The 25,976-nt window shown below is 39.2% G+C and overlaps 1 protein-coding gene across 1 annotated transcript; it reads left to right on the top strand.

Moving 5' to 3' along the window:
* LOC308678700 (vomeronasal type-2 receptor 26-like) lies at positions 1-23,004 on the top strand (the record flags this gene model as incomplete). The annotated part of the gene is made up of 6 exons (XM_081345937.1): positions 1-161; positions 1,048-1,339; positions 6,227-7,087; positions 7,636-7,863; positions 16,392-16,518; positions 22,103-23,004. 6 exons carry the CDS (start codon positions 1-3, stop codon positions 23,002-23,004), a joined length of 2,571 nt encoding a protein of 856 aa, XP_081202063.1.
* Positions 23,005-25,976: the final 2,972 nt, after the last annotated feature.

Below are 25,976 nucleotides of genomic sequence, written 5' to 3'. Positions count from 1 at the left end.
ATGACTCACAGGTGCAGCATCTTTCATCCATATCTTCCATATCACAAGTACCATCATCCAGGAGACCTTATGGTTGGTGGAATTTCATCTCAAGTTGGTCAAGTCTTTGAAAAAGTCACCTTTGAAGTTCATCCCCCACCAGTATTGCCTGGACAGTTTGTGTAAGGAATGTAATTATTATTTGTTTATATTTTCCTGTCTTTTCAATTGCTAAAATAATTAATGATGACATTTCCAGCAGAAAATAATAGATGATTGACTAGGTGAAATTAAGGAGATGCTAAGTACAGAATTCTTTTTCTCAGGCAACATATAGTGTGGAACAGAATTAACTATTTAAAGCAAAGTTCTCAAAGTTCTCAAAATTAAAGGTGTGGCTTCCACACCTATAATTCTAGCTATTGCTACACAGCCTGGGCAATACTGTGGGGCAGGAAGCTTGGGGAATGCTGGTTTAAAGCTCTTTTGCATTGTTCTACATCAGGCATGTCAAACTGCCAGCCCGCAGGCCGGATGCATCACGCCAAAACCACGCCCAACCCATTGCAAGCAATGGGGGAAAGGTCACGATACTTCGCACGATGTCATATAACATCACGAGTTTGACATGCCTGTTCTACATAGATACATTACCTTGCTTTGTATTATATCAAAACACAACTCCTTCAAACACACTGAAGAATCTTCTTTTCCAATGAACAATTCAAGAATCTCTGCAAACCTGGTTCTGTGCCAGATGATTGAGTGTCTTTCTTTTTGAAAGGCACATTATGTATGTGGATTCCAGACATTCCCTGTGTTTTAGGTCTGAAATTATTTGCAGTTTTCCTACAGAAATGAACGTGTTCTGACAATGAATATTGAATTCTTTATCATATACCCCTGATACGTATTTACATATTAATTCTGCAACCCAATAGCTGTTAGTTTTCTGTACTGGAAAAATCGAATTAATTGATGGGGCTGGGCTATTATGCTATAACTATTAATTAGAATGTAAAAGCTGATAGAATATCATTCTGATGTGTAATGCAACTCTCATTGTAGTGGAGTTCCCAAGAATTACCAACACATCCTGGCTTTGGCATTTGCAGTAAAGGAAATAAATGAAAACCCACAAATCTTACCCAATCTCACCTTGGGCTTCCATATTTACGATAGCTATGATAATGCTCCAAGGACTTATCAGGCCACAATTCTGCTTCTATCAGCAACTGAGAGACTGGTCCCCAACTACCTATGTAACATCCAGAATAAAGTCGTAGCTGTTATTGGAGGACTGGATGCTGAAATCTCCCTTCATGTGGCAACTCTCTTGGATATCTATAAGATTCCACAGGTAGGTTGCATGCAAAGATCATTCTGCTTTTAGTGTCCCTTTTTTACAATGGAGCTTTGTTTTTTAGTGTTATGTATAGTAGCTCAGTGATTAATCCTTATGGATTAGAGCAAAATGACATGCAATTTTTTATTGTTCAGTGATTTCTTTTAAAAAAAAAACATAATCATTTTCTTAGTAATTGCATGAATCATACCATCATATTACATTATTAGTTGGTTCATTTATTTGGATGCATCATTATTCAAAAAGGATACCTGGAATTTGTTAACCTGGGCTTAGTGTTAAGCATGTTGTACAAATAGCCAATGGATTGGAACGTGATCCAATTTAAATCAATCTCAAAACTTAATCCTTGATAAATTAAGACGCACTGTTGCTAAAGGAACCAATCTACAAGTGATTAGTGTAATCTGCAATGTTTTTCAATGTTAAATTCCAACAGAAATTCATCCATGCATACATCTTGTTTCCTTTAACCTAGGTGAATCTAGTTCTGCATATAGAAAGGTTTTTGTCATTTTTTGTAGGGCATATTGATATTGTAAGAGAATAACTACTTTGATAAAAATCATTTTCAATATCTGTAAAATTTAATTGCACAATAATAAATAATTATCTCCAACTAGATACAAAATATCCAGAATACTGTCAAAGTATTGGTGGACTTGACTCCCAAATTTTCTTTCATTTAACAACTAAGGGAGAGTGACAGAGCTGCCAAGATTACTTTCTCTTTTCCCAATTCATGACTGCATGTGTTTAACCTTCAAACAATTATATTTAACTAAGCCTTTACACTGCTGCTCTTACAGCATAAAACAATTTTCTAAATTATTATTGCCATACCTAAATTGGGAAGGTGCCCGACCCGTGACAAATTTTCATCCTTTCAAATGCATTGTGATTGGTTATGTGGCTAAACATTTCTTCATAAAGTAACATTTTGCATTCTTATATAGCAAAAGATGTTTCAAAAAAACAAAATTTATTGAAGTCTGCTGATAATACTCTGACTCTCCCTGAAGTAACTCTTTTGTTTAACCTACAACTGTAAAAACTTAAATTTTAGATTAATGTGCAAATCGTATTGTCCATTTGTGTATATAGGCAAAACTACTAGATATAACCATGCATGTAGACAACCAAGGATTATATCTACTCATTCAATATTTTGAAAATATGAAACAGCCAGGTCTTTTTTTCCATAGAATGCTCAGAACAGCTTTCTGGCACCTTTTTTTGCACACACACACACACACAAAAAAAAAACTGAAGGAAACTGTTCCGGAGAACCAAATTCTCCTCAGGCAGCCAGGTTGCAGAGCATCAGAATGCATCACAGTGACGGACCTTCAGATGGCTCAAATTGAAGGAAATGCAATCCGTACAGGCTAATTCAAAAGTGGGAGGGTAAGAAGGGCCGAGTGTGAACAGGTTGCCTAGCAACCTGCTTAAACAAACTTTCAGCTCCTGGTGCGGGACGCCTTGCCTTTTTTAAGCTGGGAAGATGAAAAAAATGCTAAAAAGAAGGCAATAGAGGAAAATGTTTAGATATAGCCTGCAGACGTTTAGGGAACCTTTATTTTTCATACACTGTTCAACTTTTGTTTTAATGCCATGGTGATGCACAATCAAATGTAGTCAGTCTTTTTTTTTAATCCCAAAGCATCTGTTCGTTAAATACAGTATAACAAAGTTTTGGATGATGGAATTATTTTTTATCTAAGGATAACTAATGATAACAGCTCTTAAATCTGCTATTTTGTTTTATTTTTGCACAAAAATTGTATAATTTGCATTTGCATTCATTTACAAATAAAATATGTTGTTAAAATGTATTGGTGTTGAAATAATTAGTGCACATATATAGCTAAAACCAGTTTATTGCATTTGGCAATTGTACTAAAAAAATCTCATTGTCAACCAATACAATTAATTTAATTTGAAATCAAGTAAAAATTGATTTAAATTATTTTATTAAAACAAATTAATGGCAATTCTTTTATAAGAAGTTGCCTCAAACAAAATGAAATATAAATACATTGTGCATTGTGAATGCTTTCTATTGCATTCCTTAAATACCATACTTATTCTATCTTATCCCAAGAGACCTTGAGTATTTTTATGGTTATCAATGTAACAGGAAGATAAGGAAGAATGCTTTGGAAGCATAAGAACGTAATTGCTTTTCTAAATGTCCTATGGTCATGCAAAGGAATAGTGCAGACATGTCAAACACAAGGCCCGGGGGCCGGATCTGGCCCGCGAAGTGGTTTCATGTGGCCCGCAAAGCCATCCTGGAAACAGTGAGGGAACGGCCCCCACTGCCTTGGCCCTGGCCCAGAGACCCTCCTCCTGCCAGAGACCCTCAGATCTGTCCCACTCCTGCCCAGGCCCTCATAGGCACCCTTGATACCACGCCCACCCAGTAGGCCATAAGCACTCTAGCCACACCCACCCAGTAGGCCACACCCACCCAGGCCACACCCAACTGGCCCCCTGAGGGCAACCGCAATGCTGATGCGGCCCTCAATGAAATTGAGTTTGACACCCCTGGAATAGTGCATTACAGAGGAATCTGATTTGTGATGTGTGCCATGTGTTCAAGTAATGTAGCTTGAAAAATAATGGCAGTTGCATATATACATATGGCATGGTGGTTTCTTCAGTCAACAAATTATGAAGCCCACCACACCTCAAAGAACTACAATATGCTACTGAGCTGCTCATCTGGATATTATATAGTATGAATAATATTTACCTTAGAACATTAGCATACTTGAACAAAACAACTGGAGTCATTTGAGATTTTATAGGCTCTTTAACTCAAGCTATCAGACTTCACACCAGGACATGACTCAATTAATTTAGAATCCTTTTTGCACACAAAAGTAAAACCATATATACAACAGATGAAAGGCCCTTTGCAATGCAAAAAATGGATGTCTCTAGATCAGGCATGTCAAACTGTTGGCCCGTGGGCCAGATGCGTCACAACGAAACCACACCCACCCCATTGCCGGCAATGGGGAAAATGTGTGATACATCGTGCGATGTCACAGGACATCGCAAGTTTGACATGCCTGCTCTAGATAGTTGAGTAAATAAATTCTAGACCAGGTCTGTCCATGCAGCCTACCAAGCACCCTTGGACAGAGCACAGACTTTTTTTTAAAAAAAAGTAATAAAATCACCACCACTGCCCTGAAAGTCATGTTGCCTAGTGCCTCCATGGCTTACCATGACCACGAGCTCCAACACTGTAGATGCTCCTCTAGTCACCAAATCATTGATTAGCCCACCAGCATTCCTTTGCAGACCACAAAGATTTTTAATTTATCAGTGTGGGCCTTTCCCTTCTACAAGTTGCACAGACCTCTTCTAGATTTTCCTCTTGCCTTTCCGAGTTAACTCCTTGGTCTGTCATTGTGCAAGAATTGACTTTGTACGGAAGCATATTATCATTTAATGTATATTTAACATATGTTCTACCTTTATTTACCGATTATATAATATTTCTATGCAATCCACATGGCGAGGTTTGGGGCAACTTACAATAGAAAAAAATATATTTTTAAAATCATAAGATTAAAACATAAAAGCAGGGCTTTTTTTCTCATAGAATGCTCAGAATGGCGTTCCATCACCTTTTTTGCACAAAAAAAAACCTTTTGCACAAGCTATGCTACTCCCTCTATTGGCTTTCAAAAGCCAATAGGAATTGCTGCTGAGGACGCCAAAAGACCCGGCCGGCAAACGTTGCACCGGCAAGTTGTCTGCAGCAAAGGTGAGTTGGCAGGAACTTTGCATCCCTCCCTGCTGCCCAACTACACCATCTCAACTAGGTAAGTAAGAGAGGACAAGGAGTGGGAGGTGGGTTCTGCAGAGTCCATGTGCACTCCTTCCTTGTGCTCACCCGTGTCAGCCAGGCTGGTGGCCTTCCCAGTGCTGGACCTGCGCCACCGTCGCCTCGCCCTGCGCACCTAAGTGGCCTCCCTGCATCGCCTGGCCCGCACTGCCTCCACCGCCCGCACCGCGCAGCCCCTGCCATATAGAGTGGGCCCTGCTGCTCCCACAGCACCAGCCACGCCGGCTCCAGCCCCGGGGGGCAGCCCACCACCAACACCCCTCACACCCATGACCGCAGCAGCGCTGCCCCCCACCTCCTGCGCCCGCCAAGATGATAGTTGCGGCACCTTATTTTTAGAAAAAAAGCCCTGGAAACAGCAATTACTCATCACCTATGAATCTGCTGCTTGATTTTAGATTAATTCATGTAAGTAATTCCTCCAGAGATGGAGCATCAATGAAATGTAATTCAACAAACTTCCAACACCTTCCAGACTGTTATGCCTTCCAGAACTAGAAATTCCAGGAATAAAAATTCAAAGAATTCTCATCTCAGTGAGGCAGGCAAGGACGTTTTAAAAAGCTGTTCATTTAATACCCATTCATTTAATAATTGTTCAAATTACAATGGCTTAAAAAATGACTTGCAACCGGTACCCTAACAAGTGATTTCAATTTAGGCGCTTGGCAACTGGCTCACATTTACAATTGTTTACAGCATCCTGTGGTCACATGCTCACAATTTGCAACCTTTTATTGCCAATTTCTATTTTTAAAAAAACAGTTTTAAAAAACCTATTGGGAAGCTGAAGTCACCTAATAACTGTGAAGATTTGCTTAACAACAAGCAAAAAATATTGTAAAATCAAGACCAACAAAACCTATGGTTAAAATGATTTACAGTGGAAATTCCGGTCTTAATTATGGTTGCAAATTGAGGCTACCTATAAGATTATTTTTAAAACATACATTTACTGCCATGCAAATGTTATCTAGATGTTTCTCTTTATGTTTTTTTTTTGTATTTTTCTCTAGCTCATTTATGGCTGTGCTCCAGTAATGAATGACAAAACCCCAGGTCTTTCCTTTTATCAGATGGTTCCCACCGAAGAACTTCAGCATAACGGGATTGTCTCTCTGCTCCTGCATTTTAACTGGACATGGACTGGCATCCTTATTATGGACAATGATCAGGGAGAAAAATTTGTAGAAACAGTGATTCCTCTTTTTTCCAAAAAAGGGGTTTGTGTTTCTTTCATTCAACGGTTTCGCAAACTAACTGATTTCACTAAACTTGATGGCATGCTTCAACAGGGGGCAAAAATCTATAATCATGTCATGGGTAGTAAAGTTAATGCACTGGTGTTCAATGGAGAATCCTTTGCTATGGGTTATTTGTTATGGCTGCAGTATATTCCAAACATAGAAGAGGTGAGAAGTAAACCAAAAGGCATTGTTTGGATAATGACAGCACAGATGGAGTTCAGTTTAATCCCTTTTCAACGAATTTGGGCTATCAAAATAATAGATGGTGCCCTTTCCTTCACAGTGCATTCTACTGCTTTACCAAAGTTCAGATTATTTGCTGAGAAACAAAATCCCTTCAGTGAAAAGAAAGATGGATTTATCAAACAGTTCTGGCAAGAAGCCTTTGACTGTGTATTCCCAAATGTTGTTATGAGTGATGTGGTTGAGAAAATTTGCAATAGTAAAGAGAAACTGGGGGATCTTCCTGGACCCTTTTTTGAAATAGACATGACTGGCCACAGCTACAGTATCTACAATGCTATTCATGCCATAGCTCATGCTTTACATGCTCTCTCCTCCTCAAGAAATACTGCAATATCAATTTTGGATAGAATAGGAAGGAAGCTTCATAGAGAAGATTTCTGGCAGGTAACATCCTTGTTAGTAAAAACACTATGAAAGTTTGATAGGAACCATGAATTTGTATTTTGACTATCTTCCCATGTCTTAGACTGGAAAAAAATCATGCTTGAGTCAGAAAGCTGTGGTTCTTTAATTATTGATAACCTACCGTAAGTCTTATTATTATGTTATTATTATTATCCATTGTTTTTTGCTGGGTCTGTTCCTCACATGGGAATTTATCTGTTTCTCTATGTCTTTATGATTGCCTGGCTCTAGAAGTTAGAATATCTCTAAGTTGGTAAACAAGTTTTTCTATAAAGCAAGCTATTGGGGGTAAAATAGGGAAATATTAATTCCCTTAGTTCTATACCATTTGTCCCCAAAAATAACCAGGGTTCTCCTATTGGTCTTTTTAATTTCTACCTTTGACTCCATCTTCCCTTTAATTACAACACAGTGAGAAAAATATGCCTAGAATGCGACAAAATATCTACTTTTCTATTCTGAAAATTATCAGCAAGGAGATTGGAAGTTTAGTCTTTCAACCAGTTGCATTTTTCTTTTCAATTTAGCTCCACTACTTTCTGAGAAATGTTGCTTTTAACAATGGTGCTGGGGAACAGGTCTCCTTTGATCAGAATAGGATTCTAGCAGCTGGATTTGATATACTCAACTTGATTGCTTTCCCAAACAATTCATTTTTTCGTGTGAAAGTTGGAAATGTGGACCATTCAGCTCCCCCAGATAAAATATTAACCATCAATGATGAGATGATTACATGGCACAGCTGGTTTAACCAGGTAGGATTTAATTATTGTCCTTGATTCTGGATCAACATAGGGCAGGGCTTTTCAACCAGTGGTATGGGTACCACCTGTGGTACATTGGCATCTGGCAGGTGGTATGTGACCATCCTAGAAAAGTGGTAGTGGGGGAAGGGAATGAGCTGAACCGGTGGCAGCATCAAACAAGCCTGAGCGAGAGATGGCTGGAGCTGCAGGGCTGTCAGGGCTCAGCGGAAGCGCCAGGATCAGCACCAGGCTCCAGATGGAGCTTAGCACTGTTCCTGGCGCTTCTGAGCCCAGAAGAAATGCCGATCAGCTGGAATGTTGCAGCATCTCCAGGGTCTTGTGATTTGCCTTCAGATGCTTGACAACTGATTCATATTTATGATGGTCACAGTGTCCCATGGTCATGTGAAGTGACCAAAACCTGCTGCAACCACCCAGCAAATGGGGGGAATAAAAACCAAACACCCCTCACCCCACCCCTGCTGCCAATCCTCAACAGAAATGCTCACAACAATGAAAACCTCGGACAGGAGAAAGAGCGCTGCCGAGCAGGCAGGCAGGTGTCTTGCTTGGCTGTGGCTTGGGAGGCACTTTTTTCAGTACCATTGTAACTTCGAACAGTCATTAAGTGAACTGTTGTAAGCTGAGGACTACATCACTTTTTTCCTTTTTTTTCAGCAGGTTTTTAACACCTTGCTATGTGACTGGTGGTACTCAGATGCTGCCATATCCTAAAAGTGGTACAATGGGTGAAAAGGTTGAAAAGCCCTGAAATAGGGCATCACAATATAAAATAATTATTATTATTATTATTATTATTATTATTATTATTATTATTATTATTATTATTATTATTATTATTCCCATGGCTGGGCCTGGATGGCTATCGGGTGTGGTCCCTATGGTTATGGGATTACCGGTCTTCGGATTGGTAGTGGCTTATCCACCATAAACCAACCCAGGCACCTCCCATCACTAATGATGAGAAGAAATAAAAAAAAATCCATACCGGATCGGTCATTGTCTGAGTCAACAAGGACCATGTCAGATGCTATGGCTCCTGGACATCTGTCAAAAAAATGGGCCACAGGGCTCAGTTGCTACTGCTGGGGAACCAGAGCATACAACTGTAAAGCAACTGGAACAAAAGCGCAAAACCTGGACAACCGAAGAAAATTGAGAAATCATCCAATGCTACTACCAGGCAGAACCAACAGCCAGGGGATTTCAAAAAAGAATGATGCAACTGTGGAAGGAAAAGCACCCAGAAAGTGATGTAACTGAACAACGATTAATGGATCAAAGACGTTTCATCATCCATAATAAAGTTTTTACAGATGTGGAAATTCAACATCTAGGAACATTGGCTAAAAAGAAAATAACAAGCAATGATGATGAACAGGCTGAAGAAATTGTTCCAATACCTGAACAAACTGACCAATAAACGGACCAACCAGCAGCAGAAGCTGCCACACAGGATGAAGACTCCCCTGTGCAACAACTCGAAAGTGTAGAGCTAAGTAATCTAGTGAAAATGCTGAAAGAAAAGATTGAAAACCACATCAAAGAAAACACAGAAAGAAAAAGACTGCCTGCCATCCGTGAAGTGCATAGCAAGCGAGTGAAAGATTTACTAAATGTTGTGAACAACATTTTAACTTCCATCCCATCCAGCACACTGTATGAAACAAATCAACCAATGTACAGTACAGCCGCTGTTATAACTGCAGAATTGGGTTATAAAATGCCAAAAAAGAAACCCACCAGAACACCAAAGTGGAAAATTTGGCTTGAAAATAAAACAAAAAAACTATGAGGAGATGTCAGCAAATTGAAATACCTGAAAGAAGGAAAACTAAAGAACGAAAAGCTGAAAAATAGTTTATACAAAAATATAACTTGGAGGAAAAAACAATAACAGAAGTCACGGAAAACCTAAAACAGTATGTAATAGCAACAGCAAAGAAAATTGAAAGATATGAAGGACGAATAAAACAATATCATGAAAACGTCCAGTTCAGAAGAAACCAACACCTCTTCTATCAGTCACTTGATGAAAATAAAGTCCAAACTACTGTTCTACCATGTAAAGAAAAAACCTTAAACTTTTGGAAAGAACTGTGGGAAAACCCAGTGGAACATAATAAAACTGCCTCCTGGATCAAAGATATCCAAAAAAAAAGCAACACAAAACAAAATGGAGAATACTGTAATAATCACTGATATGGTTGCAAAACAAGTAAAGAAAGTCAAGAACTGGAGTGCACCTGGCCTGGACGAGCTACATGGATACTGGTTGAAATACCTCATCAGCCTCCATCACCGCATGGCCACTCAGTTTGATGAAATGCTTCAAAATGCCACAAGTGAAGAATGGTTAACAGCTGGTCGAACATACTTGATAATGAAAGACCCTGAAAAGAACACAGAACCAAGCAACTACCGCCCAATTACTTGTCTGCCAACAATGTTCAAACTTTTTACAAGAATACTGGCAAATTCAGTATTCAATCATCTGAGGGAAAACAATTTGTATACAGCAGAACAAAAAGGAAATTATAAAAAATCAAGAGGAACAAAAGATCAGCTGCTCATTGACAAAATGGTACTTAAAAATGCAAAACGATGAAAAACAAATTTAAATATGGCGTGGATTAATTACCAAGAAAGCATTTGACTCATTACCCCACAGTTGGATTAATGCGTGTTTGGAAAACTTTGGAATCAGCAAAAACATCTGTACATTTTTGAAAGCAAATATGCAGAAATGGAAAACAGTTCTAACAGCAAACGGGGAGAACATTGGTGAAATCAACATCAGACAAGGAATCTTCCAAGGGGACTCAATTTCACCACTACTGTTCAACATTGCATTAATTCCATTGACAATAATATTACGAAACACAAAACTGGGATACCACATCTCAAGCCAGCATGGCAAGATAAACCATCTGCTATACATGGATGACTTAAAACTGTATGTGAAAAGCCACACTGAACTTGAATCAATACTCAACGCAGTTCAACTGTTTAGTAGCGACACCAGAATGGACTTTGGACTTGGAAAATGTGCTGTACTATACATGCAATGAGGAAAAACTGCAAAAATAGAAGGAACAGAACTGGGTAATGGAAGTATTGTGAAAGTACTAGTAAAGGATGATGGTTACAAATACCTAGGCATATTGGAAGCAGATAACATCTTGAATGGAAAAGTCAAAGAGTCAACGCAAAAGGAATACATCAGGAGAGTCCGCAAAATACTAAAATCAAAGCTGAAGGGTGGAAATATAATTAAAGCCATTAATACATGGGCAGTCCCAGTGATACGCTACTCAGCTGGAATTATCAACTGGACATTGGCCAAATTGGAACACCTAGACCAGAAAATGCATAAACCTTTGAACATGCACCATGCTCTACATCCACGAAGTGACATCGACAGATTGTACTTGCCAAGAAGAATAGGGGGCAGAGGGCTACTGCAAATCCACCAAACTGTAGAAGAAGAAAAACAAAGTTTGAATGACTATGTGAATCAAAGTACAGAAAAATTGCTGCAGGCTGTGAAAACAGAGAGCATTATCAAAATAACAGAAACAAAGGCAGAATATAAGGAAAAATGGCTGGATGATAGATTAAATAGATGGAAAACCAAAGCTTTGCATGGACAACATTTGAAAAACATTGAAGGAAAATGTGATAACAACCTGACATGGGCATGGCTTAAGATGGGAACCATCAAGAAAGAAATGGAAGGCTTAATACTGGCTGCTCAAAACAAGCACTACAAACTAATGCCATGAAAGCGAAGATACAAAAATCTACTGACAATCCAAATTGCCGAATTTGCAACAACAAAGTTGAAACTATTTCACATTTAATATGTGAGTGCAGCAAAATTGCGCAAACTGATTACAAAGACATGACCGAGTTGCTAAACTAATCCACTGCGCATTGTGTAAAAAATATGACTTGCCTGTGTCCGAAAAGTCGTGGGAACATAGGGTGGAAATAGTTGTCGAGAATGAGAGGGTGAAGATCTTGTGGGACTTCTGAATACAGACAGATCGCCATTTGGAACACAATATGCCAGATATCACAGTTGTAGAGAACCGAAGTGTACAGTTGATTGATATCGCTGTACCAGGAGATGCCAGAGTCGAAGAAAAAGAACTGGAAAAAATTATGAAATACCGCAACCTGGCCATCGAAACTGTGCGATTATGGATGAAACATGTAACAGTGATACCCATTGTCATCGGGGCACTGGGAACTATGTCCAAAAGCTTTGCAAAACACATCAAGAAATTGCAGCTTCCTGCAATAACTACAGCAAAGCTACAAAAAACTGTGCTACTCAGAACATCTTACGTTTTAAGGAGATACCTGGTTGATACCTAGGATGCTGGCAGCAACCCGTGTCAACCATTAGTGCCAGTCAATTTGAGTGTTCAGATGACTGAGTTTCATGTTTTATGAATAAAAGTTTTATAATAATAATAATAATAATAATAATAATAATAATAATAATAATAATAATAATAATAATAATAATATAGTAGCAGTAGTAGTAGGGACGCGGTGGCTCAGTGAGTTAGGACGCTGAGCTTGTCGATCGGAAGGTCGGCAGTTTGGCGGGTCGAATCCCGAGTGCCGCGTAACAGAGTGAGCGCCTGTTACTCGTCCCAGCTTCTGCCCACCTAGCAGTTCGAAAGCACGTAAAAATGCAAGTAGAAAAATAGGGACCACTACGGTGGGAAGGTAACAGCGTTCCGTGCGCCTTTGGCGTCTAGTCATGCCGGCCACATGACCACGGAGACGTCCTCGGACAAGCGCTGGCTCTTTGGCTTTGAAACGGAGATGAGCACCGGCCCCTAGAGTTGGAAACGACTAGCACACATGTGCGGGGGAACCTTTACCTTTACCTTTATAGCAGTAGTAGTAATAGTAATAGTAATAGTACCCCAGTGAGGTACTACTTTGATGTGGTTGTGGGGCTTGTGTATTCTGAGGAAGATGAGAGTTATGCCAGATGTTCAACTATACTGAACAGGTCTCATCGGAGGAGTCAGACAAAGAATGTCTCTCCCTAGAAAATATGATAAGACATAAATTTCAGAAAGCCATACCAGCTCAGATGTCGCTCAGGTTAACAAGATTCATGCTAGATATGGTAGTTCCCGGATATCTGGTAAAAAATGGGCTACAGGACTCAGAACTGTTGGCTGAACAACTAGGGCCAGCAGCTGCACAACTACGGGAAGAAAAGGTGTTTACCTGTCGTAAATACACAGTGATTGAAAACAAAGAAATAATGATCTGTTATTACAGATCAAGTCCAACAAGAAGAGGATATCTGAAATGAATGCACCAGTTCTGGAAAGAACAACATCTAGAATCAGAAATAACAGAACAGAGACTAGCGGATCAATATCAATTTATAATATGAAATAAAGTATTCACAGAAACAGAATTGGACAAACTGCAAAGGTTTACCCAGGGCAAAGAAATCAAAGCCTTGCCAGAAGTAACTCAGAATGTAGAGGCAAACCAGGGGGAGTTGGCAGTGAAGGAATCCAGCAGAGATATACAATTATTTTCAATTGGAAACCAGGCATCTCTTCCTCAGGAAGAACAAAACCCTCTAACTAAAGAAATAAAAGAATTGAAACAAAGAATAACTGAGTATCTAGAACAGCACAAAACCAACAGAATAAGGCTGCCTGCATTGAAGCTTTTTCCAAAGAAACAGCTAGCAGAAGCATTAAAAGATGCAAATACTGCAATATCAAGTATAAGTATCAATTCATTGCAAGAAACAAACCAACTAATGTACAGCACAGCTGTATAACTGTATAACTAAATACCTGGGATGCAAAGTCAACAAAGAAGAAAGAAAACCAAAAAGTACACCACAAAAATGGAAGGCTAGACTAGAAAATAAGATCAGCAAGTTAAGATCAGATACAAGCAAGCTAGAAAAGATGAATGAAAAGAAGCTGAATAACAAGACCAAAGAATACTAATCAAGAAATTCTACTTAGAAACAAGAAAGAGCAAAGAAGCACTGGAAATAATAAAGCAGCAAATAACAGCTATAGTCAGGAAAATCAGCAAACACTAAGCTCAAATTGCAAATTATAGGCAGAATCTCCCATTTCAATCCAATCTGAAACATTTCTACCAATCCATCAATGGAGAAACTACAATGAATCAGTCAGTACCTGACAAGGAAGAAACAGTGCAGTTCTGGATGCAGATATGGGATAACCCAAAGAAATACAACTTGGTTAAAAGAGGTGGGTGCAAATAAAACAGAAGTTGAAATGAAAGAATTAGTAACAATAGCAGAAATGGTAGAGAAAAGAGCAAGGAAGTTCAACAATTGGTCAGTACCAGGTAAAGATGAACTGCATGGTTTTTGGTTGAAACATGTAACTGTTCTATACCCACTCATTGTCAAACAGTTCAACAATATACTACAAGGAGGAGAAATTGAAAAGTGGCTAACAACTGGGAAAATCTACCTGATAATGAAAGATACAGCAAAAGTGGCCGCACCAGGCAACTATCGGCCAATTACCTGCTTACCAACAACTTTCAAATTGCTAACTGGTGTGGTAGCTGATGCAGTCCAACAGCATGTAGTTAAAAACAATCTCTTTCCACCTGAGCAGAAAGGAAACCACCCCAATAGCAGAGGAACAAAAGATCAACTCCTCAGTGCATCAAGGCAATCAACACCTGGGCAATTCCAGTCATTAGATACACAGCTGGAATAGTGGACTGGACTCAAGCAGAACTAAAAGCAAGGGATAGGAAGACCATAAAAATAATGACAATGAATCATGCCCTTCATCCACACAGTGACATTGACAGATTCTATCTCCCAAGGCAAATAGGTGGGTGTGGAATGCTGCAAGTACATCAGATGGTTGAAGAAGAAAACATGGCTTTAGAAGAATATCTGAAGGACAATGATGAAGATGCACTGAAGTTAGTATATCAGGAAGGCTTACTGACCTACTGGAGAGACCAAACTGGACTACAAGAAAGACCAAATGAAAAACAGAATAGAGACATGGGAAGACAAAGCACTGCATGGCCAGTACATTAAAAAAATAGCTGGGAAAGCAGATAATAACAAGACCTGGCAATGGCTAAGAGCAGAAAAGTTGAAGAAAGAGACCGAGGGACTAATTCTGGCTGCACAAGACCAAGCCTTAAGGACAAATGCATACAAAGTCAAAATTGAGAAGACAGCAACAGACAGTAAGTGCCGCCTATGCAAAGAAGCTGAAGAAACAGTGGACGATCTGGTAAGTTGCTGCAAGAAGATTGCACAGACTGACTACAAGCAGCAGCATGACAAAGTAGCAACAATGGTGCATTGGAAGATCTGCAAGAAATATCATTTGCCTGTAAGCAAGAACTGGTGGGATCATAAAATAGAGAAAGTCATAGAAAATGCTAACGTTCAACTGCTCTGGGACTTCAGAATTCAAACAGACAAGCACCTGCAACATAACACCCCGGACTTAACAATTGTCGATAAGAAAGTCAAAAAAGTCTGGATAGTGGACGTGGCAGTGCCTGTAGACAGCAGAATAGACGAGAAAGAACTGGAGAAGATAATAAAATACAAAGAGCTACAAGTAGAAATAGAAAGACTGTGGCAAAGGCAAGCAAGGGTAGTACCAATAGTCATAGGCGCCTTGGGTGCAATCCCAAAACAACTGGAACACCACTTGAACACCATTGGCATTGACAAATTCACCATTAGTCAATTGCAAAAGGTGGCCTTACTAGGAACTGCTTCTATAATACCATCAAACATCCACATCTGCTTATCCCAGGTCCTTGGTAAGGACTCAATAGGTAGACAAAAATGCCAAATCCAGTCTGAACATCTGGCTGACTGTGCAATTATTATTATTATTATTATTATTATTATTATTATTATTATTATTATTATTGTTATTGTTATTGTTATTGTTATTGTTATTGTTATTGTTATTGTTATTGTTATTGTTATTGTTATTGTTATTGTTATTGCTATCAACAACAACAACAACAACAAATAATGTCATATGTAAATTCATCATGTTGGACAATTGTAAATTCTTACATAAGGTGATGTACAGATGAGCAACTTATAGAAATCAACAATATATCTGATTATCTGTAGCATAAATATGACATGCTAACAGTTTTTAGGTGAAACTAAGTGGGGTGTTATTTCCTTGTAATCAAATTTGTCTCATTCCCAGCCCATTATGGGTCCATGCCACATTTATCCTTAGAAGTCCTATTTTCTCTCTCTCTCTCAAGAACTCATGATAGCACTTGTTTAATCTAAAAAGAAGTATATTTAACTGAGCTGTATACTAGCTTTATGCTTTTACAATGTAAACATCTTTTCCAAACTATTATTTCTAGCCCTAGACTGGGAAGATGCCCATGACATACTGTCATCATTTCAAATGAGAAACTAAAAAGCTTCCATATGTATAATTTTCTTCTTTAATTTCCAGGTTATACCCATCTCTGTCTGCAGTGAGAGCTGTTATCCTGGTTTCAGCAAAAAAGTGAAGGAGGGAGAGCCATTTTGCTGCTATGACTGCATCCCATGCCCAGAAGGGAGGGTTTCAACTGAGAATGGTAAGAGATATGCATCTATTAATTAATGTATTTTCATTAAATTCAACATAGTGTGGGATCTCGAATATGGACAAGATGTTTTCTAAACCATGAGATGAATCATTTCTACTCTCAGGAATATTCTAGCATAACTTGATCCTTAATTTTCAGTGATGATAGTAATGATGATGAAATTAAGTTATCTGATCTTCATTTACATACTAAGGGCTATCATCCAATCATTTATGAAGTTTCATTGTAATTACTCTATATAGGTATTGGTGAACACGGGCGGTCTTGTCGATACCACCTGGGATGAGTTTGATTCTGTGACTCCGGAGGAAGTGGACAGGATCATGGGGAGGCTGAGCACCACCACATGTTTATTGGACCCGTGCCCTTCCTGGCTGGTCTATGCAGCCCGGGAGAGGACACGCAGCTGGTTCCAGGCAGTTATATCGGCTTCTCTGGGTGAGGGTAGCTTCCCTGCCGTCTTGAAAGAGGCGGTGGTGAGGCCTCTCCTCAAGAAGCCTGCCTTGGACCCAGCTGTATTGAACAACTTTCGTCCTGTCTCCAACCTTCGCTTTCTTGCGAAGGTTGTTGAGAGTGTGGTGGCGCACCAGCTCCCTCTGGTCCTGGATGAAGCGGATTATCTAGACCCGTACCAATCGGGTTTCAGGCCCGGGCACAGCACGGAGACGGCATTGGTCGCGCTGGTGAATGATCTCTGGAGGGCTCGGGACAGGGGATATTCCTCTGTTCTAGTCCTATTAGACCTCTCGGCGGCTTTCGATACCATCGACCATGGTATCCTGCTGCGGCGTCTCAGGGGACTGGGAGTGGGAGGCACAGTTTTACAGTGGTTCTCCTCCTATCTCCAGGGACGTTCGCAGTCGGTGTTGGCAGGAGGGCAGAGGTCGACCGCGAGGTCTCTCGTTTGTGGAGTTCCTCAGGGGTCGGTCCTCTCGCCTCTCCTGTTCAACATCTACATGAAACCGCTGGGTGAGATCATTCGTGGTTTTGGAGTTGGGTATCATCAGTACGCGGATGATACCCAACTTTTCCTTTCGACCCCAAACCACCCCAGTGATGCCCTCAACGTGATGTCCCGTTGCCTGGAGGCGGTTCGGGTCTGGATGGGGAGGAACAGACTTCAACTCAACCCCGACAAGACTGAGTGGCTTTGCATATCTTCATCCCGGGTCTATTCGGACATTCCACCTCTTGCTATGGGGGGTGAACTATTACCCCCCGTAGATAGGGCTCGCAACTTGGGAGTCCTCCTAGATTCACGGCTCACCTTGGAAGACCATATAGGAGCTGTGACTAGGGGGGCTTTCACCCAGGTTCGCCTGGTGCGCCAGTTGCGGCCCTATCTTAGCCGGGATGATTTATGCACGGTCACTCATGCGCTCGTGGCCTCTCGTCTGGACTACTGCAACGCTCTCTACATGGGGCTGCCCTTGAGGACCACCCGGAAGCTCCAACTGGTACAGAATGCAGCCGCGAGAGTTGTGTTGGGAGTCTCCCGATACTCCCACGTTACACCTTTGCTCCGTGAGCTGCATTGGTTGCCAGTTGCCTTCCGGGTGAGATTCAAGGTACTGGTAATGGTGTTCAAAGCCCTCCATGGCATGGGGCCGGAGTACCTTAGGGAACATCTGCTGCCGGCATCAAGCTCCCTACGCCCTGTGCGTTCCCACAGAGAGGGCCTCCTCAGGGTGCCACCGATCAGAGAATGTCGATTGGTGGCGCCCAGGGGGAGATCCTTCTCTGTGGGCGCTCCGGAGCTGTGGAATCAGTTGCCGGTAGAGCTCCGGATGGCGCCCAATCTTCGCTCCTTTCGTCGCGATCTCAAGACGTTTTTGTTTGAACAAGCCGGCCTAGCCTGATGGGGATTGGTGGGGTTTTTTATTTTCTGTATTCTTAATTTTATCTTGGGGTTTTATAATTGCATATTAATTGTTTTAACTTGGGCAATCATTTAATCTCTTTTTAATGTTTGTATTTTGTATTTGACTTTTGCCCTGTGAACCGCCCTGAGTCCTCAGGGAGAAGGGCGGTATAGAAATATTATTAAATTAAATTAAATTAAATTAAATGTCACTTTTGTTTACCACAAACATATTTTTGTAAGCTCTTTACCTATGTTATATGTTGAGCTCCCTGGTAGCGATACATTTAGAGGAAGAGATATGTTAGGCTTGTGTATTTTGAAGCATCAACAGAAGCATAGAGGTTGGATCCACTACTTTTTATATGCCACTTCTTCTAAAAAGAGTCCCCTCCTGTGTTGACAAATTTACAAATGGAATTTTCTGACTTTAAAATTCAAAACTCAGCATCATCAAACAACTTTTTGTTGTTGTTAGCTGCAAAGTCGTGTCCGACCCATCGCGACCCTATGGACAACGTTCCTCCAGGCCTTCCTGTCTTCTACCATCTGCTGGAGTCCATTTAAGCTCACTCCTACTGCTTCAGTGACTCCATCCAGCCACCTCATTCTCTGTTGTCCCTTTCTTCTATTGCCCTCAATCTTTCCCAGCATTAGGCTCTTCTCCAGTGAGTCCTTCCTTCTCATTAGGTGGCCAAAGTATTTGAGTTTTAGCTTCAGGATCTGGCCTTCTAAAGAGCAGTCAGGGTTGATCTCCTCTAGGACTGACCGGTTTGATCGCCTTGCAGTCCAAGGGACTCGCAGGAGTCTTCTCCAGCAACATAGTTCAAAGGCCTCAATTCTTTGGCGCTCAGCCTTTCTTATGGTCCAGCTTTCACTGCCATACATTGCAACTGCAAATTTGATGAGTTCCCCATCTATCCCCTCATCCAAATCGTTGATGAAGATGTTGAAGAGCACTGGGCTCAGAACAGAGCCCTGGGGCACTCCAGTACACACTTCCTTCCATGTAGATGCAGTTCCATTGAGGACCACACGCTGAGTACGGCCTGTCAGCCAGCTACGAATCCATCTGGTGATGATGCTATCTAACCCACATTTTTCTATCTTATCAAGTAGTAGGTTGTGATCTACTTTATAAAATGCCTTACTGAAGTCCAAGTAAATTATATCTACAGCATTCCTCTGGTCCACTAGTTTTGTCACTTGGTCAAAGAATTCAATAAGGTTTGTCTGTCATGATCTGTTTTTGACAAACCCATGTTGGCTTTCAGTGATAACTTTGTTCGCATCAAGGTGTTCGCTGATTTGTTGTTTGATTATCTTTTCCAGAATCTTCCCAGGTATTGAGGTCCGGCTGATAGGTCTGTAGTTTCCTGGATCTATTTTTTCCCTTTTTTGAAGATGGGAACTACATCAGCTCTCTTCCAGTCCTCTGGTAGTTCCCCAGTGCTCCAGGATCTTTGAAAAATATAGTTCAGTGGTTCTGAGATCACGTCTGCCAGTTCCTTGAGAACCTTGGGGTGTAATCCATCTGGTCCTGGTGATTTGAACTCGTCTAGGCTGGACAGGTGCTCACTTACCATTTTCTTGCCTATCTTAACTTGCGTTTCTATTCTGTTTTTTATGGCACTGGTTTTGGTAGGTTGGACTGTTTTTTCCCTTTGTGTAAAGACAGATGCAAAAAACGAGTTAAATAGTTCTGCTTTCTCCCTGTTGCTTGTCACCTTCTTGCCACTTTCCCCCACTAATGGACCAATCATTTCCTTAACTTTTTTCTTGTTTCTTATATGTTGAAAGAAGCTTTTTTTGTTATTTTTGACTTTGGTCGCAAGCCTTAGTTCATTTTGAGCCTTAGCTTCCCTCACTTCATCTTTGCAGGCACGGGCTATTTGCTGATATTCTGCCTTAGCTATGTGCCCCTCTTTCCACTTCTTATACTTTGTTTCTGTTTCTGTTTCACATGAAAATATGTTTCAGTTTGGTATACTGGTTAAGTTAGTGGCCTAGAAACCAGGATATAGTGAATCCAAGTACTGCCTTAGGTTTGAAAGCCAGCAAAGTGACTTTAAGCTAGACACACTCTCTCAGTCCAATGCATCTCACAGGGTTGTCATTGTTGTTGAGAAAATAGGAGGAGGAAGGAATATTAGGTATGTTTACCTTCTTGAGATCCTTGTGAAGTAATAGAGACAGGATAAAAATCTATTAAATAAATGTACTACTAGAATGCCCTCTAGAAAACAAATGGAAAACAGACTTCAAAACACCAATTTTTAGATTTCCTAATTGCTTCTCTGAGTAGGAGGTTCTCATTTTTCTTCTTGATAATCAAGCTTCAGCAGATAGACTTTAATTCTTATATTAATTTTAAACATAAAAATAAAATGTTTATAGTTAAAATAAGAATTAAAGTGCTTCATCTTTCTAATAATCTTTTTAAATTTTAGCAATAACCATAGCTTGTAGAAATCTTCTGATGTTTTCTTTGCAATACTAATTGCTTCAGCAATACTAATTGCTTTTTTGTGTAAGCTATAATTTTTGTTTCCAATGTGATTTGTTGTAATATGACCACTTTTTAAAATATTTATAGTTGTCCTTAAGTAAATAAAATTATGGTCCTAAACTAATATTCCTCTAACATTGCTACAAACAGTTCATATATTTATTCATACTAAACATCCAAATTATATCAGCCACATACATCTTACTCCCTCAGTTATGCTAAATGTTTTGCTGAGCATTCTGTTTATTCTCATACAAACATCACTTCAATCATACAATGCTATTATCACATTTAGCAACCAACCCTCAACTCCAAATTTGTGTAATTCTTCAACCTTTTATCATATACTTCCTATAAATGAACAAACTTAAGATAATCTCTCTTGTTCACATTCTGTCAATTGAGAATGTGAGAGGCCAATTGAAAACCACTTGAACTTCCGGAATGATATTTACCACTACTACTTAAAGGAATAGAATTTTGAAAGCCTGTCAACATAATTCTCCATATCAGCATATACTGTACCTACAAAAATTAAAGCAAAGTTACTCTAAGCTCTTTTTCTTATTTGGACCACAGAATCTCTTCTATAATGGACTTTTTCCTTCCCTCCTTGTTTCAAGGTCTATTAGATATTCCACCATGCTACCTATAATGGTATGTAAAAAAAGATCTTGCCATACTGGGCAAAGAGATACTGCAAAGGAAATGGTAAAGTAAGAGACAGCATAGCCTGGAGCCAAATAGTAGGCAGGGCAAGAAGCTCGAAAGAGACCCTCCCTAGTCTCTCAGAGTGTAAGGGAGTTGAGGGAGCAGGAAAGAATTTTACTTCCATACTTGCAAGATTTTGCAAATGTAGATTTACAATAAAGTGGAAATAGCTCATCTGGTTGTGGTTCCTACCTAGTTTATCCTGTGAGGCCAAGACTTCCTCTCTCATTAGACTCACTTTCCCTCTCCACTATGAAATACACTGAGGAAAAATGATTCCCTATTTCTCCCCAGTAAATGAAGACAGTCATGTGCCAATTAAATTTAGCAGGAATCTTGGTAAACAAAATATTTTATAAAACTATAAAATTAATAATTATACATTTATAATAATAAATTAACTTTATGATTGTTATATGATAATTGATGTCATTCTGAACAAATATACAAGCTGTATGAAAATAATATTTCATCATTTCTTCTTTTTTCAGACAGAAACAAATGTTCTAGATGCAACAAAACATTCTATCCAAATAAGAAACATGATTTTTGTATCCCCAAAACTGTTAGTTTCTTGACTTATAAAGAACCATTAGGGATCAGTTTAGCCTGTCTTGCACATTCTTTTTCTTTGTCTACTGTACTTGTGCTTGGAGCATTTATGAGGCACCACAACACTCCCATTGTGGTAGCCAACAACCGGGACCTGACCTATACTCTCCTCATATCCCTCTTCCTCTGCTTCCTTTCGGCACTGCTCTTCATTGGTCAACCAGGAAGATTTACCTGTCTTCTCCGACAAACAACCTTTGGCATGGTCTTCTCAGTGGCTGTTTCTTCTATCTTGGCAAAAACCATCACAGTGGTTCTGGCTTTTATGGCTACCAGACCTGGATCCCAGATGAGAAAATGGGTGGGGAAAAAATTAACTAATTTTATTGTTGTTTCCTGCTCCCTGATCCAAGCAGGCATTTGTACTCTTTGGCTATCAATGAACCCTCCATTCCCAGATGTTGATATGATCTCAGTGACTGAAGAAATTATCCTGCAATGTAATGAAGGCTCTGTGACCATGTTTTATTGTGTCCTTGGCTACATGGGTTTCCTGGCTCTTATCAGCTTCATCACAGCTTTTCTTGCCAGGAAATTACCTGACACTTTCAATGAAGCCAAGTTCATCACCTTCAGCATGTTAGTCTTTTGTAGTGTTTGGTTGTCCTTTGTGCCAGCATACCTGAGTTCCAAAGGGAAATACACAGTGGCTGTGGAGATCTTTTCTATCTTTGCTTCGGGTGCTGGGCTTCTGGGATGCATCTTTTTCCCCAAATGTTATATCATTGTGTTTCGGCCAAATCTGAACAACAAAGAACAACTAATGAGAAGAAAAGAGTGATTAATAATCACTTTGTTTCATCCTCAGTCAAAAGTTTTTGTCTAGATTTTTGCATTTCTAAATAATATATAATATTCATAGAAATATCCACCTCAGATCTTGATTTATATATTTTTTCTTCATTTTCTTAACATCTAAGACAGGAGTAGGCAACCTTGGCTCTTTTATGACTCATGGACTTTAACTCCCAGAATTTCTGAGCCACCATGGCTAGCTCAGGAATTCTGGGAGTTGAAGTCCAAAAGTCATTAAAGAGCCACGTTTGCCTACCCCTGGTCTAAGATTTAATTAAGGGGAAAGTATGCATCCTACTTCTTCATATCAGTTCTTGAGATATTGTCCTGTTTTTTTCAGCATGTTTTCTGAAAAAACATTCTCACTTTGTTCCATTATTACGTGCTGATTAAAAGGAATCTCAGTAACTAAATTACTAGTGTACAATCATCTACCACCTTTCTGGAATTGGCCGAAAATCAGTTAGTGAGATAGAAAAAAGAATAAGTAAATGCCAAAGAAGGCTAGTGAATAAATGTTCTAATATTTTCAGGAGTCTGAATTTGATGAGGAGTATTGTGAAGAAGTAACTGCCTTCAATAGACTCCAGGATTTTTAGTGAGAAGTGGCCTTCAAAAGAGCTCAAAAGGTTTAAGATTTAGATTTAAAGTCTATTCTATCATTTCTACTAATGCTGTAATCATCAACTATAAAGTATGGCTAGCATTCCTAAAATATAATCAACATAGGCAATATCATATTGTAGTGCTTCTCTTTGTCTCAGTGACAGCTAGATAGCTGTACAATTTTTCAGCAGCAACACTATATCTCCATTCCTTATACAGTAGTTAAGAGGACTAGGCATCTTGCTCTCAATTCAAAAAGGCTGCCAATCGTTATCAGTCAGTTAGTTATAGCTCCACCATTGCTACAATTTCAAACAGATATCTTCTTTACAATTCAGCTTTGTCTAGCTCTACAGATAGATCAGAATCATCCATCTGTACAATTTATGCTCCACTCCACCTCTCAGAAGGAAATCAAGCTGCACTTGCATCTATGGGAATGCAATGTGAGACATTGGCTATTATATCCTAGGAGCTCAGTATTAGCCATTAGACTAGTCACTAGCCTATAGACTGGCAACAACTTAAGGTATTCATGTTAGTTGATAAAATAATAGCAAGGTATTATTCTTTATTACCCAAATGTGATTGGACACACAAGGGATTTGTATCCAGTGCATAATCTCTCGGTATACATACAAGCAAAAATAATGATCATAATTATCATAAAAATACATTCATCATAAATCATAAGATACAACACTTTGTGATAGTCATAGGATACTAAATAAGCAATCAACATAAATCATAATAAGATACTAAATAAAACAACTAATATAAATCATAAGATACAAGCAACAAAGTTATAGTCATAAGAAGATAAGAAGATAGGTAATAGGGAAGATGAGAAAAATAATAGTAATACAGCCCTACTAGGTAGTTTGACGGTGTTGTGGGAATTAGTTGTTTAGCAGAGTGATGGCATGGAGGAAAGTCAACAAAAAAATAGCTACCAGTTGTACTGAACCAGTGCGAACTGGCTGAATTCCACCACTGTGCATTTGGTGGACAAAAACGATTCAGATTTGTGAAAATCTGAACTTCAGATGGACAGCATCAATGGATAAGATTGGGATCTCATCTAATAAAATGAATTTAGAATATTTTAAATCTTCAAGTTCCAAGGAAATGGATAGCAACCTCTTGAAAAAAATTATTTATATACTGTTTAATTGAATTGATTCATTTCTCCACCAGCTCATAGATGCAACTCTAGGCAGCCAACAACACATTAAATAAATAGAGCAATATCAACAAAGCATTGAAAGCTATGATAGTTCCCTGAAACAAACTCAAAAAACACACAACAAAACAATGACATCTCATGGACCATCTAGACTCCTGACTACTATGCCTTGGAACACATGTAGATTGCCCATGTTTATTAAAGGCTGGCAGGATTGGTACCAATCTCAATAGGGTTGGAATTCTAGAGGGTGAGGACCATGACCAAAATTAGCTGTAGTGCTTTTCAGTTGGATTATGCTTATGCTTGATTAAAGCTTCAAATGAAGTAGTAGGAGATTGAATCTGAACGTTATCAATCTCTGACTGACAGAATATTTCTATTACCTCAAAATGAGGTGTAGTATGTCCTATGATCAAGAGGCCTTCATCTGATCTGACTGTTTTGGACAACTACAGATCTATCACCAACATTTCTTTGCTTTGAAAAGTTAGGGAGAAAGTGATGGTACTTCAACTGTCAGAGAACTAGATAAAAAGATATTATTAATTTGTTCTGTTCAATTGAAGTAAGTGGGGTTTTGTTTTTTGTTTTTTTTTTCATTTTGAATATCTAAAATGCAAAGTTATAAAATAGCTATCCCATTTTTATATTCTTCTCACTTTAGAAGAAATTAAGCACTGATTTTGACTAAATAGTTTAAAGCCCCATCCCATTTATTCCTTTTTAAGAAGTAATTTCCTATTTATACTACAATAAATCATTTGCTGTTCCTAATTTAAGTAAAGTTTGGTCTGGCCATGCTAACTTCTTATCAGCCAGTCAGTTGCAGAATATCGTCTCAAACAAACCCATGAACACCTCATCTCTGGGCATCATTTCTTTGCCCACTATCACCATCAAATTGTTCCCAGAACCTGAACATAGCTTTCAATCACTCTCATATTCCCCATTCATGATTCTTACAAAAAAAAAATCCTAGTTCCTATGAGAATAGGAGAGAGAGAAAAAAAACCAAATGATTTCTGCAGGACTTCCCTAAGGGAAACTGAACTCTGATTTAATAATCATCTTCTTGTTTGTGCATGTAAATTACTATTTTTAATTCTTCTTTTTCTCAACATCTCACTGAATTTCAGTGTTCATTAGAAAGATTAATAAAAAAG

This window comes from Vipera berus (assembly GCF_964194415.1).
Source record: "Vipera berus genome assembly, chromosome: Z".
NCBI classification, from domain to species: domain Eukaryota; kingdom Metazoa; phylum Chordata; class Lepidosauria; order Squamata; family Viperidae; genus Vipera; species Vipera berus.
Note: the sequence above shows the minus strand (reverse complement) of the source record. Positions and strands in the feature narration are given on the sequence as shown.